Source organism: Rhopilema esculentum, chromosome 8 (assembly GCF_057945365.1).
Source record: "Rhopilema esculentum isolate cy_ngs chromosome 8, ASM5794536v1, whole genome shotgun sequence".
In the NCBI taxonomy this organism is placed as follows: Eukaryota; Metazoa; Cnidaria; class Scyphozoa; order Rhizostomeae; family Rhizostomatidae; genus Rhopilema; species Rhopilema esculentum.
The window spans coordinates 5,009,832-5,027,002 of NC_142822.1; the positions used below are offsets into that span (position 1 = coordinate 5,009,832).

Sequence of the window (17,171 nt, forward strand, 5' to 3'; positions counted from 1 at the left end):
AGAAAAATCTAGATTTTTCTGTAGGTTACAGTTTTTATCGCGACATTTTCTTCAAAACCATTTCTTATCGATTACAAAATTACTTTGCTAATCTAAATTTTTAGACCTGATTCAAAGGTTTGCATTTGAAACTATGGGCTTTTATTTCTCAATCACTAATTTTTAACTTTATAATAGCATTGCATTGAGTGGCTTTCTCTTTTTGGAAAGTCAATTTAAAGTCAAGTGTAAAATTTTGAAAATTTTGTTCAGTCGTTGTTGGAATGTTGTGTAGTGCACGTGTTTAGCACAAGTCGCATTATTATTTATCTTCGGTCAAGGGGGATGTCTTCTTCGGAACCTCTTCTCTGGCAAATTTTTTTCAAGGATTGTACCACTCTAGTGCTTGACAATTTTCAAGTGATTTTCATTGCCTAACAAAACAGCTTTTGGATGTATCATTTCCTATCATTAATGGGGAAAACATGTAAATTTTCCTGGATTCTTCAAACTTTGGTTGCAAAATGTCCTTCACTTTCTAAAGGTTGGTGTGTTTTCGCCCTTTTCTGCTTAATGCATCTAAATTATGTGTTTAATTTATTCTTTTTTGGTGTGTGAAAATATGTACTTGTATGCATTTCCAGGTTGGAATTTGCATCAATTTTAATTGTAATTTTAATTGAGACATACTTAATGCCTATTGTTTAAAGTGTCATCTATGTTATGGCAATAGAACTAGTTACATTTGTTGCTAGAACAACCATGCAACTTTTGTACTGCCTTTGTTTTGAATATGTCGATCTATCGACGAATCTTTAATCATTCAAAACAATGTGGGGTTTCTTCCTGAAATGTTGCGTGAGCAGTGGTTGACATTTGCTGTAACCCCTGTGATTCATCGCGCGCATGGCAAGTACATTTTTCCCATGCTGATCACGTTTGCCTGGTACTGTTAGACTTACTCCATGAGCCTCTGTTTCGCTACTGCCTCACTTGACGGACGCTACAACAGAGACTCATAATCCAAAGTACTCAAAAACTGGCGCTCAGGACAACTTTTTGTCCTACCAATCACAGAGCAGCTTTTCAAAATACGGTTTTCTGATTGGCTGGCACCTCAATTTCTTTCATAACGAGGTATCTTTTTAAAAACATCCCAACCCCCGTGTTGTTAGCGTTACAAAATATCACTGTCGAGAAATGGCAGAAAACTGTTGGCTGTTTTCGAAGATTTTGAAAGTGAATTCTATTGCAAAGCGTACAATGAAAAACACGTTTTTGCGTTCGCCCTCTACTGCATATGGAAACACTTTGTATCATTTTTGTATGAACTTTTTGTCCCGAGGATATGCCTTAGTACACTCCACTCTCAGAAGTATCGCGCTGGCTTGACGAAAAGAATTAAATGACGACAGCGTTGAAAACAACCTGACCAGTGAATTTTGAACTTCACCTTTGTGAAGCCAGTAGGCGCTAGTTTATAGTCAAGAACCAATTTCAAACAAAACTTTAAAAAATTAGCAACACTTTTTATCAAATATTTGATAAATTACTTTAAAAGATCGAAGTGTCGATTTTTTATCGGAGAACCTTGAAACCATAGTGAGACCTGCTAAAATTTAATCAAAAATAATGATTACAACTTTTGTTAAACAGGATAAGATAATTTTGTATTTCCATACAAATTTATAATAATTCTGTCAATGATACACCAACAACCGTTAGAATTAATTGATCCTAGGGATTTCCTGTCGACGATACGTAGAGTAAAAGGACTTTTCCTTCATACACCTAAGGGATTTTTCTAATCCCAGTCCAGATAAATTCGGGCCTACCTACATGGAGAATGCACCCTGATATTGGAGAAGTTCAGACAATAAACACCACAACTCAGTGAATATAATTAGTATATACCAAATTCAATTGGATGCAAGCATGTTTACTACAACATAATAAACAGTCAAGACAAAAAGTCACTTTGACAAAACTGAAGTTATAAATGATACTATAAATGAGTTCATATTATATTCTTGAAAAAGTCCACAATGAAATTTTACTTTATTGGGAGAATTGTCTGTCTTCATTGAGTTGTCATCTAGAACATAGACATAACAAAAAATTACTCACAATAACAAGAGGCACAACTTTATCCATTTTAATATCCTAGTTTTTGCCGCGGTCCTAGCTACAAGGCCTAGTTCAAAATTTGGCTTAACTTACTATACTTGAAAGTGACATCAAAATTGAACTGGTCTGGAAAATTTATCGGTAGAATAAACGCCTTGAAAAAAATCGGCCCTTGTTTTTGACCTTCCTGAACCAAGCCTTTCTCCTTCAGTTACTTATCTATCTCCATTAATTTGACTTAAGATATCATCATGGAGCTAACAAACTTATCCACGTGTTTGTTGCCAGCCACAAGGCACAGTAATTCACGCAAAGAAGTGAAATAAATTATAAAAAATCTTTCTACATGACTTCTTTGAAAAAATTACAGAAGAATACTGCAAAAAGGATAACTTACTGTTGCAAAGTCTTCACTGTAACTGCCACACCAGAGAAAATGCAATTCCCAGAGAAAAGAAGAAAAAACCATCCATACGTACGAAAAAACTAACATCTTTACACGCGAATGAAAAAGCTGTGCAAATGTGCAAATCAGGGGGGTGGATTTGGAAATATTTGAAAAGAAATCGAGAACGAGACAAAATTGAAGTTGCCAGTTTTTGAGTACTTTGGATTATGAGTCTCTGTTGTAGCGTCCGTCAAGTGAGGCAGTAGCGAAACAGAGGCTCATGGAGTAAGTCTATGGTACTGTCCTGGGCAATTCAGTTCAATGCTTGGGAAAAGCCTAATCAAAATGGCGTCTAGTTACGAAGAAGTGGACTTGGATGACCTTCAAGATTGTAGCCACTATTTGCGAAAATGTTGTTTAGTGGTAAGGATAGTTCTCTTTGATAAACTGGAAAATTTTGCAAAAGTTTTTGTATAAGAGCAGCCGCAACTGTTTGATTGTCAACATAATTTTTAATTCTTGGTCTGGCTTTAATGTTATGGCCTAGTAGTAGCCCATACATTAGGCACATTTTGATGCTCTTCGTAAAAAAAAGTTTGCTCTACTATAGGGTGAAATTTGAAACTTGGCTTATATGTGTATGTTCTGCTGCAAAATTTAACAAGACTGCAAAACAATAAAGAGTTCCACATCACTCCTCTTTTGCGACTGTGGTTCGAGACTGGGGCTGTGGCAATTTTTTTCAAATTTTTCAAATTCCACAAATGGCAAAAAATTCAGCACCAGTCTCTCTAAAATGTTAACAAAATATATTTGGAAAAACGGTTTGTTATGTTTGCATTTGTCTAGCTCTGCATTGCAAACACTGGGATGTTAAATAAAACAAAATAATGTTAAAATTACGAGAATTTTTTGATGCACACCCTCAAGATTTGGGGAAAATAGCCTTATTTTTCTTTAGTTAACAAATTTTTGTAGATACTTATGTGACAAAATTATCAGGTTGATGACCTTAAAACAAAACATTTGGTAACCCTATGCACAAAGAACAACAAAGAGAAAAATATTTAATGAAGCATAACAAGATTCCCACTCAAAATCTTCCATTGTGTTTGACACATACGTAAAATGAATTAAGGCAATTTCTTTTTTCTGACAAGATAAACTTCATTAATTTTTTTTATATTTCTTCAAATGGCCTTCAGATTTCAATACAAGGTCATTCCATGCCAAATGGACCAAATTTTTAAGGGGTCCCACATGCACCATCTCAGATCTTCATTAAAATTTGTGACAATGTTCATATAAATAAGATAGGAACACCATTTGTAAAATCTCAGCTTGATATCTTGTAAAATCCCAAATATATTGTTCTTCAAAGTTTCAAACTTTGGCACTAATGCCAAATTTTTGAATTTTTGGAGGTGGAGAAATGTTTTTTGCAAACTTTGAGCCCCTATATTTCTTGAACTGAATTTGTCTTGTACGAGGAGAGCAAAATTCACATACTTTTCAGAAAATTGGCACAACTTTATTGTTTTGATTAAAATTTCTAGTCATCGTTTTGAGCTGACCATCACAAATGGTACCAGAATGTTTAAATCCACATGAAATGGACAAAGACATCAACCTTTATAATTATTTTGCTAAATAATAATTTACCAAAACATCACAAGAAAAAACAGCATGCCACTGAATCTACCATATATCTATTAGCTACTCAACATGGTAAAGCTGTCAAGCAGATCTCTCTTACCTCTGTAGTTGTGTCTCATAGCATATACCTTGTATTAAGGTTTTTTTGATATCTTTTCTTAGATTTTAGCCAAATATATAATCCTACTGTTCTTTAACATTTGTTTTACATGTTTCTTCAGGCTCCATGCTGCAAGAAATTTTTTATCTGTCGTTTGTGCCATGATATCTCAGAGAATCACACTCTTGACAGATATAGTGTTGAAGAAATTGTTTGCATTCAATGTAGATTAAAACAGGCTGTAAGTATTTACTCACTAATAATTTGCTATAGCTTGTTTAAAGACTCATTGCTAACAGTGAGCCATTGCACTACGCAAGCATCCCATAATGCATTTTTAGACAGTCTGAAATCAATTTTGGTTAATCCGTAGAAGTTTACTGCCATTTTTTGGATCATCGCCACGCTCGCAAAGGCCCATTGTTAGCAACGAGTCTTGAAGTGTATGAAGCATGCAGCATAATTAGACCCAAAACATTTAACTCTTTGCAAACGAGACTGTTCTGATATGATCAATATAAAAGTTCAATGTGAAATTTAATGGCTTGCACCGCAGGGGAGGGGGTGGGCTATAGGGTCATGTCCCCCTGCTTTTTTGCTAAATGAAAGAATTAAATCAGCTTAAATTATTTATATAGATGTACCTTTTGATTCCACCAAGTACATTGGACCACAGTTCACAAGTAAAACAGCACCAAAAAAATATTTGCAACACTTGGGGGTAGAGAGAGTAACAGGAAACTTAATTTATATTACTAGCCCCCCCCCCCAGTTTAAGATCAGTTGCACTGGTCCTTGCTTTGATTATTTCTTCTAATTTAGCCCCAAGCAAACTAATCTGAACGATATTAGATATTTTACACAATATAGATAAGAAAAGTACAGTTAACATTGTATAATATCCCATTATTAAGTTTCCTTTCTTCTAAAAAGTTCCTGAAATTTTAAAATCGATTTGAACAATGAAATTGTTAGATTGATCTAAGTTGTTTATTCCCTTTCATATGAGAACTCCAAGAGCTCTGATCATAGACCAAAATGAATCTGAATGCGACTTTGAGAATAATGGTAAAAATTTCTAAAATTCTTTAATCAAAAAAACTTTTTGTAAATGTTTTAAGATTTTTCAGCTTTCAAATATTTTGTAGTTTCTGATTTATCCCTGACATCTTTATAAACAGAAGGTATTTACAAATATGATAATACTTTTTTCAAGGTTACTGATAGATGCATTAATTGCCACATCAAATTTGGTCATTATGCTTGCCTAGTTTGCAGAATGTTTGATGACAGAGACAAAAAACAATTTCATTGTGACAAATGTAGAATATGCAGGTTAGAATTCTATAAATTTTTCTTTTGAGATTGGCCCTTTTTTCTGTATTTACGATAATCATCTTCATGCATTTTGACCCTATGATTATTATAAAAGAAAATGTTTAAGATCACAAAATCTGCTGCCCTTTTTCGTGAAGGCTCATGTGATCAGTGTAAATGTTCCTTGCTGGTATTAAATGTTGCTTGATTTAATTTTTATATGATACGATGCTACATGGAAGAATATTCCAAAGGGAAACAAAATCTACACAAGTGATGAAGATTGCACATGAATATTTAAAATTTGCCAGTTTTTTTTAGCTTCATGCTTAGCTATCCATTTATTCATTTTCTAGAATTGGTGGTGAAGAAAATTTTTTTCATTGTCCAAAATGTGACATGTGTTTGGCAATAGGCATAAAAGAAAGTCACAAGGTGATTCTGTATTATCAAGATTATATGGCCTGTTTATATTAAAGCTAATTTTTCATGGATCATTGTTATTGTTACTAGAACAAATTGTACTGAGTAGAAAAAAGGATGCCCAAATTTGAAATTATTGATGGTTGAAGTAAGCAAAATTTCATTTAGCTTCGTTTCAATAAGTTTTTTGCTTTATGTGGGGCATTTACGTAGAAAGTATAAACATAAAGACTATATGATTAGAAACACTTGATATAGAACTCATATAAATAGAAGCACTAAAAGGTCAATCGTTTTCGCCTTATTTTCATGACTACTGCGTTTGAAGTATTCCTTGCTGACATATCGATTCTGTTATATTTACAGTGTATAGAAAAAATATCGCGATCTGACTGTCCAGTTTGTTTAGAGGTAAGTTAGAGTAGATTTGGATGTTTCGTGATTGGGTTATTTGGTTGAGACGAAAGATTGCGTGTTGAATGAAATGCTTATATTTGTTTAATACAGCATAAGTCATTTACTGTTGAAGGCAGCCCTGAAAGGGGACGATTATTTATGCCAGTTTAATCATGAGAATATGTCTAACTAACAAAGATAGGAAGCAAAACAAAATGAAGAGCATCAAAACCAGTTGTCTGTGAGCTAAACAAAGATATTTGTTTTAAATAAACAAGTTGGTGACTAAAACTTAAATTTTTGCAAGCATATTGATTTCATAAACTTCGTTATCGAACTAAATAGAAGTATTTTGATGGTAACTTTAAAAGACTCCGTCGTTATCGTTTGGAAAGAATTTTCATAACAGAATTTGTAAAACTTTCAACTTCTTCGTCATCAGGGCAGTCATTTTTGAAATTCATTTGTGATTCAAATTTCATGACCGTCAAGGATCCGCTTTGTTAGTAATAAATGTTTTGTTCTGACCAAAATTGGTTTTTAGCTTCTTCTCAAAATTCGCTTTAAAACAGCATCTCCTTTAATATCTTAAGGCGTTGGAAATTAACAAATAAAGCTAGTTTTTGTGAATTCTTTAACATGCTGTTACAAATGGTATAACCATGCTATTAAATAGCTAGAAATAGCATATTAATGCAGATTTAACCAATTGATGATATCGAGTATATTTCATTTCAGGATATGCATACATCGAGAACTCCATTGTTGGTACCGAGCTGTGGTCACATGATTCACGAGTAAGTGTTTCGTGTAATGTTGAAATTTCAAGAAACAGTTTTCCATAGTTTTACGAGAAAAATATGGAATATCATTGCAGAATATTTGCGACTTCAAATACTGTCATTTATTTCTAAGTATAAAGTTGGACCCCAAGTTGCAATTCCTAGAAAAATGAACCCGGAAGTCTGGCTGGTTACATATTGTAGCTAAGATGCACGAAAAAGCATTTTTATGGTTGTTACTGTACAGTATCGACTTCAAGAGTTCTGATCGAAGAGATTCGTTAAAAAAGTTATTAAGCAAAAACCGATGGTTTTCTTACCGATGATTTATAGGGAAACCTATAGGTTTTCTTAAAATTGATCATCAGAAGTGCCAGGAAAAATGAGTTGTCAAGTTGTTTCGCTGTAGAAAATTTTCCTTGACTTAAAATATATATGCTTTGGGATTGGCAATTCACATTTGTACCGCTCATTAGAAACATGAACCGAACCCATCTGGTTCGATTTTGATTACAGGATAACCAACTACCGATTAATCACTAAGTAATTAACCTGTCTTGGTAGGTGTAAGCGATCCGCTAATTGCCCGATGCTTTTCTTTATGTAAGAAATATCCACACCTACCTACGTGACGAGTAAGTAAACGTTCTCATTGTGGATGTCATCGTATGGACGGGAATCTGTAAAAATTGCCAGTTTGAGCAGCGGAACGAAGAATTTATTGAACGGGGTAATAGATTAAATAGAATCAGTGCCTGTCAAAAAGGCCATTTTTCTCCGTCCTTTTCGGAGAATCATGGCGTTTAGTGACCAAGATTTTTAGTGGGAAGCAGCAGTCTCGATTTCCCGACAATAATGTCATTATTTCGATTTCCCGCACAGAAAGTAGTGAGAAGAACAGAGACCCGCAAAAGAGCGGTCAACTTAGGAGCAATCATGTATCCGGATTTCGCCAAATTATTTCCCTCGGAATGGCGTCGCCATTTTGGTTCCTCCGGCCATGGTGCCCTTGCCAACTAGAATCCAGATAAATTCTCTGAAGTTTTCAAATAGAAATGGATATGCAATTCTCTTCTACTAAGAATTTTCATCGATATTGGTGACTATGATGTTCACTTGACTCGAAGGTACTCCGGCCAGCGTTTGGTACTCCAACTGAAGACTCTTTTCCAAAAGCACTTGAAAGTCACTTTTATGAATTACTTTTAAAATGCTTTCCTGCTTAGAATTTAAAGTAAAAATGAAGTTATTTAGGACTGGATTGCTAGTGATTGACTGTTGCAAGCAAATTCAACTGCTGCTGTGTGTGGAATTGTGATTTTTGACCAAACCCTAGCAAAACCCCAAGCCCTGCCCCTAGCAAAACTTTTCTATAGTACTATACGATCAGTTATAATTCTTGTCATTGATATTCTCCAGTGGTCTTTTAGCTATGTAATTGTGGTATACTACTGTTATGGGCCCTGTCAAACTCGAAGGCATAAGCACGGGTTTCTCTAGTTAACGTGGAATGCTCGCTGCGGCTCAGAAAGCAAGCGGCTTCTTTGGTTCATATTATGCCCACAAAGACGTTGATGCTCTTTAATTCAAACTCTCTCTCTATTTGCAGTCAAGGCCTCTCAATTTGTATTGCTATTATCAAGCATTTGTTTTTATGTTTAGGGGATGCTACAGTGCCATGAGAAAAACTGGGTAAGATGTCTTAAGAATTGCCTTTTCTTTTAGTGCTGATTTTCTTTTATCTTATTGTTCATCTGTAACTTAAATCAAATAGACTGTCATTAATAGCTCTTTTGCAGTTATCAGATGGCCTATTGCCATATAGAAGGTTTTCGCAGCCCAGATCATGATTTGGGTGGATTTTTTTTAACTCTCCCAGCAGCCACCAACTTTCGAACACTTTTTACCAAAAAAACGCACAGAAGTTGACATGCAGAACTCAATGTCATCACCTTACAATTAGAACCTGAAGCTCATTTCTTAAAAAGCTGGTCATTAACTTCTTATGTGGATAATTGAAGGCCTAACTTTCTTATGTGGATAATTGCTCCCATTTGAGTTCTGTTCCTCACCCTGCTACTATTGCATTTCTGTTCTCCTTACGATAGCCCCCCGCCCTCTTACAGGGATGTCGAAAGGATTTCAAAGTTAGAGTGGTACAGGAATGAAGGGGCACTTTGTCTCAGAACAGAAAAAGGAACACTGTTCCAAAGTTCCAAAGGGGGCATATCTAAATAAGGTGGCATTTTGTCAGAAATGGGTCGGTGTGTGTCCCTGGTGCTATGCTAACTAGTGCCGACGTTTGGGCCCCTTACATTTTTGTAACTTATCTTTGCATTTTAACGTCTCCATACTTGGAAGAAGTAATACGTCTCCATACTTAATATATCATCGATACGTCAAATGCCTGCCTTATTTAGCTCAAAAAGTACAGAAGTATTTTATCTGTTTTTTTAAATTGTGAACAAATCTATGTGTAGAATCATTTAACTAAAGTCTTCTGCAGTTTCCACTGATATTTTCAGTGGCATTAATCTGTTTTTGAAAGCAGGTAAATCAAAGGGTACCCTTATAGGTATTTCTTGTGTATGTGATCTTTGTAAGTATTGGAAGGAAAATAACAGGGGGCTTTTAAGACACAACGAACGAGGAAGCAACAGGGGCTTCAGAAAGCATAATGGATAGGGCTTAAGAGGGGGTTTTGAAAGTAAAATGAATAAGGAAATTATAGGGGATTCGGAAATAAATCGAAGAGGCAACAATATGGATTTCAGAAAGCAGAATAGATAAGGAGAAAATAGGGGGATTTGGGAAACAGAATGAACATGAAACCAGGGTGCCAGGAAAACAGAATGAATGAAAAAGTAATAAGGAGATTTAGAGGCAAAATCTAAGAGGGCTTTATAGATGGCTTGGGCAGGTTCTTACAATCACCGATGATGGTTTTGCCGAGAATGGATAGCAACTTTGCTTTGTGGAGATTTCATTATCGGGGCTTTAATAGATAAAACAGTGGGATTTACAAGTCTGCATATGGATTTACAGTGCCTCAAGTATGTGGACGGATAGATTTGGTAAACTCGCATTTTACGTTACCGCCTCCAGGAAAGCGCACCAGGATAAACCGGGTTATCGTGATTCATCATTGTGTGGATCATCATTGTTTGGTTCATCACACCCCCGTCGTTCTTCGTGACTGGTCTTCTCAAGAAACTGAGAGCATATCTTCAAACTCAAGTCGCAAAAATGCGTTTGCCGGAAATTCCAAATAGGAGATAAAGTGGCTTTGTAATGATGCTTTTGATGAGTTCCCATCTATATCTTCTGTTCATTATTCTATTACCATGAGAAGATTCGGTGGAGGGGGTGGAGGGTACACACTGAGCCAACCTGTTACGTCATGTTTTACCTGGTTTTAACAATGAGTTCCCATCTATATCTTCTGTTCATTATTCTATTACCATGAGAAGATTCGGTGGAGGGGGTGGAGGGTACACACTGAGCCAACCTGTTACGTCATGTTTTACCTGGTTTGAACAGGGTTTTGTGTTGTCATTCTTTCGTTGTCAAGTACTCTGGCACAAAGGCAGAATATGAATGGCGTTGGTTAATCAAAGTTCCTTTGTTGAAACAGAATTGCATTGGTCCTCGCTTCATGATTGTTTATCATTTACACTCTTTTTTATAAGAACAATTTAATAAGAACACGAGCCTCAAAACTGGTCAAAAGTTAAGAACAAATTAAGAACAAGCTGAGGCTGAGCTACTGTAAAATGCAATTTTGGACAACGTCTTTTTAGGATTTTCAGCCATGTGTGGATGCTTTTTCGGCGAATGTTCAAATGTGACGCCATATGAAGGTTGTCCCACTCACAATGTTGGCAAATGAGGCCTGAACACGTCCTTAGAGCGAAATGCTAGCAATCGCACTGCTTACACCCTACTAATTAAAGAATAAATTAAGAACAATCCACCCTCAGATTTTCGAAAAAAATTGAGAACAGTCACCCTGAACTCAAATTTACTGGTTCTTATAAAAAAGAGTGTAGATAAGGCAGTTAGGTGTGTCTTCAAATACGCCATGCCGTTAATTCTCGGCGGGCTCAGTAAATTGGTCCAATCATCATCATGACACCATGTGTGTTCCTGAAAATAAAAAACTGGACCCTAATCTCTGATTCTGGGTTGCTTAAAGCCTACCTTTTTCTCGGACTTTGCCAACAAAATTTAATCCATTTCCTTTTCACTGAAATATGAAAGCTTGATCAAATATTTTTAAAAGCAATTCATGTAAAAACCATTCTTTTTCTTAAACTTATGTTGAAAGGCATATTAAGGAGTAGAATTCACTAAATTTGATTTTGGCAACGATTCCTTATGGTTCTTGATATAAAAAGACAAAATAAGACAGCTGTAAAACTTTAAACGCAACACACTGTTTACTTCCCAACACTGTGCTCGATGTCTTTACGAAGAAATGGAAAAGTCGTGTCAAGTTCCAAATAATACCCTGCAATGAGTAAAAGCTAACAACGACTTGAATTTCTTATCTAGGATTAGAACAATAGCCATTGGTTTGCCAAAAATTATCATTAACATCATATCAGTAAATTCCTACCTATCTTATGGTTTCGCTGACTGAGGTAAAAAGCAACCCTATTTTCAAGATTCTATGTCCCAGAATTCTAGCTTTCAGACCACCTTTTCTCAGAGTTTTTCGGAACTCACATGATATGAGTTTGACCAACTAACTGAGCCCGCCGGGCGTAAATTACAGTTTTTGTCCACAGAACATTCTCCTTGCGAGTCCCATTCTGTTCAGTGCTACAAAGTCAGAGAATATCTAGGCAGTCTTTTTCCGTCAAGTATTGCCTGCTCAACCCTCGTTTGATTGGTTGCAGCCCTCTACCCCCCCCCCCCCCAACTACTTTGATATGCCTTTATAAGGTAGTATTCAATAAGAAGCAACAGATGATATGCTTTTCTCGCCAGTTCCCTTCTTCAGTTTAACTTTTATTCCGACGACACTTAGAGACAGAATTCAACGAAACGGGGTAGTTCTATTTCACTCTCTTCTTTTATAAGAAGACGCTTTACAACAAGAACACCGAGGCTCGTTTTCACAAAAATAAGAACAGCATATGAACATGCCCAGCTCAGTGGTGTAACGAACTAGTCACTTTTAGTTCCAAAACTAAGGGCCCCCGAATTTTGGAGGTCTCCAGAAAAATTTTTATCTTTAATGCTGGTATTTTGATATGATAAACGATAACAGGGCTCCTAGCTTGCGTGATTTCTCAGACTTTTTACGGGCCCCAACTGAAACATCCTCAAGTGTCCCAGCTCCTTCGTTACGGCAATGGACCAGCATCAGGTAAAATGATTTATGAAAATGTTGAAAATTGTCTCGCGTGTTAACAAAACAGAGCAGATTTTTTCAACTGAACAGCCATGCTACTAAATATGTCACGCAAAGCGATTATGTATTTAATGGTTTAAGAAAATTTATAGTATGTAGTTGTAAAATATCGTATGTCTTGCATGTAGTTTGAGAAAAGTCATTTGTCGCCTTTCGCATGTCGTTCGACGCACAGTCCTTATTCCGTAGAATGCTTCTCGCCTGGAATAGAAATTTGAGTTAAAAATAACCTTTTGACTATTCACGGATTAAGTATTTGACGAAAACAGGTATTCAATGGGATTTAATAAAATGGAAAGGGTATCTATTCGATGAGAAAATTTTACAAGAGAAAATTGCTGGATTTCCTTCAGGAATAGGTGTGTCATGTCGAAGGCATTTGTTGTTTGCTGACCTTTAAGGCTTAAGACATGCCTAGAGGGAAATCAAGAAATTGCCCGAGGGGAGACACAAGGAACAAAAGGAAAGAATGAAAAAAGAGGCAAATGAGGGTCTGTATAATAGAAAGTAAAATATGCAACGAAATGACATGCGTGCGTCGGATAACAATGTGGGTTGCTTTAAAACGTGCGAATAAAGCAGCTTACAGGAAAAGGACATTAAAATGAGGTGACTCGATATCGCCTCAAACGTGACTCAACGTAGAAAAGTTAAAACCTTTTTTGGGGAAAAATAGGTCCTACTGTTGTGTCAGGCCTAAAAGTTGTGAAGTTATGATATAATGTCTGGCTAGCATGAATGAGATTTGGTTAAGCCCAGAAATATTAAGTGCTAGCTGTTCAGCTTAGAACGGTATTTGACGGTTAAGTTTCTGATTCGAATCTCTTTATTCCCATTAAATCTCTTTTTTCTAAGAATCAGATAATTTAGGCCGAGGCTCGATATTTTCATTTTTTTTATGATTTGAGACAATATTGTTCTTAATGTTGTTTTTATTTCAGAATTGATTTTTCTACAACTGCATACGATAAAATGTCCTTAGCTGAAAGACAACAGTTTTGATTAAATTTTTAGTAGCACAACTGACTAGCTGATGCAATCAGCTCTCATTGTGTTTATCTATTTACATTATATTTACAAAAACAAAATTGCAAAAAAGCATTATTTTTTAAAATACATTTTTGGTCATGTCAGTCAAATTTTACGATATTCTTATATATTTGCTAAATCGAGCCTCGTCGTTTTTGTAGTGTGTTTTTGTAACAATAGTGTAGACATTCAGAAACTGTTTGAATCATTCTAAACTTAATAAGATCCACTTCCTGCTATACGTATTTTGGTGTATTTCGTTATTCTTTGCCAGCATTTTGGTTCCTAAACATTTGACTTTGTATCAAAACACTTTGTTTGCAATAGCAGAATTATAATAGAATAGTGACAGACATATCAGAAGGTAACCCCCCCCCACTTAGATGGTACCTCAGATCTATCTGGCATTGTTCTTTCTTTCTATGCCAAACCCCAAACCGTACGTTTGTCGTGTCGTGTCGTGTCGTGTCGTGTCGTGTCGTGTCGTGTCGTGTCGTGTCGTGTCGTGTCGTGTCGTGGTGTGGTGTGTTGTGTCGTGGTGTGTTGTGTTGTGACGTTGTGTTGTGACGTTGTGTTGTGACGTTGTGTTTTGACGTTGTGTTGTGACGTTGTGTTGTGACGTTGTGTTGTGACGTTGTGTTGTGTTATTTTATGAGAAGAATTAACAAGGTCCTTTGATTAAAGGATGTAATCATACCGCGTCCTAAAACGCAAAGTGGCCTGTAGGATCTGAAGAATATTTTATTGAAAATACATTATCATAGAACCGTTTCCATGCAAAAGGGCCAGGCCTAATGATGATATACTTCCAGTATTAAAAGACGTATTGTCGTTTAGTGAGATTCTTCTCATACCAATGCTGTCTGTTAAAACACTCCATTCACCCGCAAAAAATCTCAAACCAGGTTGGTTTGTTCTTTATACGCCCTACGGTATTAGATTCTGGCTGTTAGTATTTATCTTAAAAAAGAAAAGAAAAAATAACTAATCTTTATTGTTTGAGTAAGCCGCATTTCTCACAATTGCTTTACGTTACCTCATTTAAAAGGGCTGGGTTTCTAATCTGGTAGGATCAAGCTCTTCTGAATTAAATCCTTTTCATTGTGGTTAAAAACATTTGAACGTATGTTGAAGACTTTTATCTGCCAACAAATTACGCGAAATCTTCCTTAACAAAAGTTCTTCAAAAACAAGTCGGTATTGGCAAAGAAACAGTAAAAGTTTCGAAGAATAACAAAAAATGGAAAAAAAATTTTGGCTTTAAAATCTGTTATTTGTTATTTGTCATGATTTTTACTATGTCCTTTGTATTTTCAAACACCTTTCGGAATAGGCCCTCCGACCGAACAGCTAGTACTTGAATTACAGATATTCTAGAAAAGCTTCAGTACTGTTCCTTAGGCGACGTGTCTAATCCATACTTCAATGCAGAAAGAAATATCTGGATATTGATGCAAATGTATTAATACGTACATATTTTTAGAAAATCTTCGCTTCCTAGTTTTAATTTACTCAGCTGTTTCATTATTCCTGTATTTCAAGTGGCACAGAAAGTTTTCGATCACTAAGAAATTCTATTTAAAAAAATTAGGCTAAAAAGGAGATTTTATCCATTCTGAATCGTTTATTCAGGACAAAAATTTGCAGTAGCAACTTTGCAGGGTTTTTATTCTGTACGAAGTTTTATAATCATAAGTCCTTTTTTGTCTATCATAACCCTGTTGCACGCTAGCAAGTACAAAAATATTAGGTGAACATTTTCTACATTTTCGGTTTCTGACCCTTGATAATTTTGGAAGCCTCTAACCTTCAGATTATTTATTCAAAATCCTTGAATTTTCTTTATAGAAGTGTGTTTCGATGCCATCCATTTTTGATACAACTGCAGACGTATTGTATTGACTTTGCGATTTTTGATATAAGATACGGAAGATACGATACAAGATTCGGAAGAAACTAAAACCTTGAATAAGGCTACCTGTTCTTGCCGTCTTTTTGCTGATATTTTTGCACAGCATAGGCCTAGTGATCAGATTAAAGTCAGAAGCATTTCATTTTATGCCTCATTAGAAAAATTTCAAAGTAGGGACATAGAGAGGAATGGGCATAGTCTTTCGTAAATGGAAGCTGGCACTCATATGTTGTTGGGGGCAAGTATTCCTCATACACCCTGTACCCTACGCCACTGACCATGACCTTCTTGAAGTGTGTCTTGTAATTTGGTGTACGTCGTAGGTTACCGAATAACCTTTTTTTGTATATACCAATACCAAGTGAACACATTTTATTTGATAATCTTACGAAAAAACCTATTCCTTGGTTGTAGTTTCTTTTGTAATAGTTGCAATTTTCATGTTAGTAGGGATGACCATGGCAAATTTGTAACTGGACTTTTCAACTCTTCGTACTGATATCATTTTCTGTTATCTTTTCAGAGCAATAACATGTCCAATTTGTTGTAAAAGTTACGATGATGCGGCAATGGTTTGGAAAAGACTTGATGAAATAGTAGGAGCGACGCCGTTAGATGATAAATACAAGGATATTAAAATGAAGGTATTTCATACTTTATTACAGATTTTCGTAAAAACTTTTTGTAGCCGGCTACCCCTATGCTCACGTGATATTTAATCTGATATCTAATCTGGTTAAGGAGGGTATGCCTATTTAAGGGTTTTCTTTTTATCATTTGGGTATGAAAATAGTGCAAACGTTTTCTACACTTGTGCTTATAAAGATTTGTGGAACCTGCTCTCATTGATTAAAATGGCCTGCCCAGGTTAATCCTAGCAAAACAATTTTAGTTTGAATTTAAGAAAAAACGTCGCACAAAAGAGGTTGAAATGTAGAGCTGAAATCACGAATTTGCTGATGATAAAAAATTTACCTGGCACAGCGGCAACAGTGACAAGCATCAAGTTTGTTAATACCAATATTTCCTGAAAAAATACTTGACTTTTCTCTCCTGAACCTCGTTTATGAACTTTTATTTTGCCTTAATTTTTATCAGTTTTTGATTATCATACAGTTTTTCAAATGAAAAAGCAACTTCCTCACTAAATATTTCTCACATCCGACCCAATTTAGAAGTTTGCTTTTAATTGAATTTTACCTTAATAGATGTTCTGATATTTATGATTTGTTAATTATGGTTAAATCCTTTTTAATTTTTTTTACAAGACATGTATTTTTCTTGGTAATTACCATCCTTAGCCTCTGCCATCCGAACACCTAAGAGGCTTTGTTTTTACAAATTAAAAGAAACTTTTGAAGCAATAAATTTTCTAATTAAATTTCCAGAAAGGTGTGTATTTTTTCTCGAAGGGCTATCCCGCTGGGCCCGTGATAACTTTTTGATACTACACCCTCTATCGATACATTAAGCTTTGACATTAGAGCTGGATGAACAATGGCTGATATTTCCTTCAGTTTTATCTAAACATCATTTTTTGTATACGTTCTATTTTTTACTTACTTCTCGGCAGTTACATATTTAAATATCATTTTTACTGAGTGATGTTTATCAAGTGACAATTTTTATAATCCTTTGACATT

At 35.4% G+C, this 17,171-nt stretch overlaps 1 protein-coding gene across 1 annotated transcript in view; it reads left to right on the plus strand.

Annotated features, from left to right (window-relative positions):
- The first annotated feature begins 2,798 nt into the window (after positions 1-2,798).
- Positions 2,799-17,171, plus strand: part of LOC135694443 (RING finger and CHY zinc finger domain-containing protein 1) — a 56,302-nt gene continuing 41,929 nt past the window's right edge. Inside the window, exons 1-8 of the mRNA XM_065213190.2 lie at positions 2,799-2,917; positions 4,372-4,491; positions 5,467-5,585; positions 5,924-6,002; positions 6,357-6,401; positions 7,125-7,183; positions 8,831-8,860; positions 16,052-16,172. Of these exons, the coding sequence (XP_065069262.2) occupies positions 2,816-2,917; positions 4,372-4,491; positions 5,467-5,585; positions 5,924-6,002; positions 6,357-6,401; positions 7,125-7,183; positions 8,831-8,860; positions 16,052-16,172 (675 nt within the window). The 5' untranslated portion in view covers positions 2,799-2,815. The remainder of the gene's footprint in view (positions 2,918-4,371; positions 4,492-5,466; positions 5,586-5,923; positions 6,003-6,356; positions 6,402-7,124; positions 7,184-8,830; positions 8,861-16,051; positions 16,173-17,171) is intronic.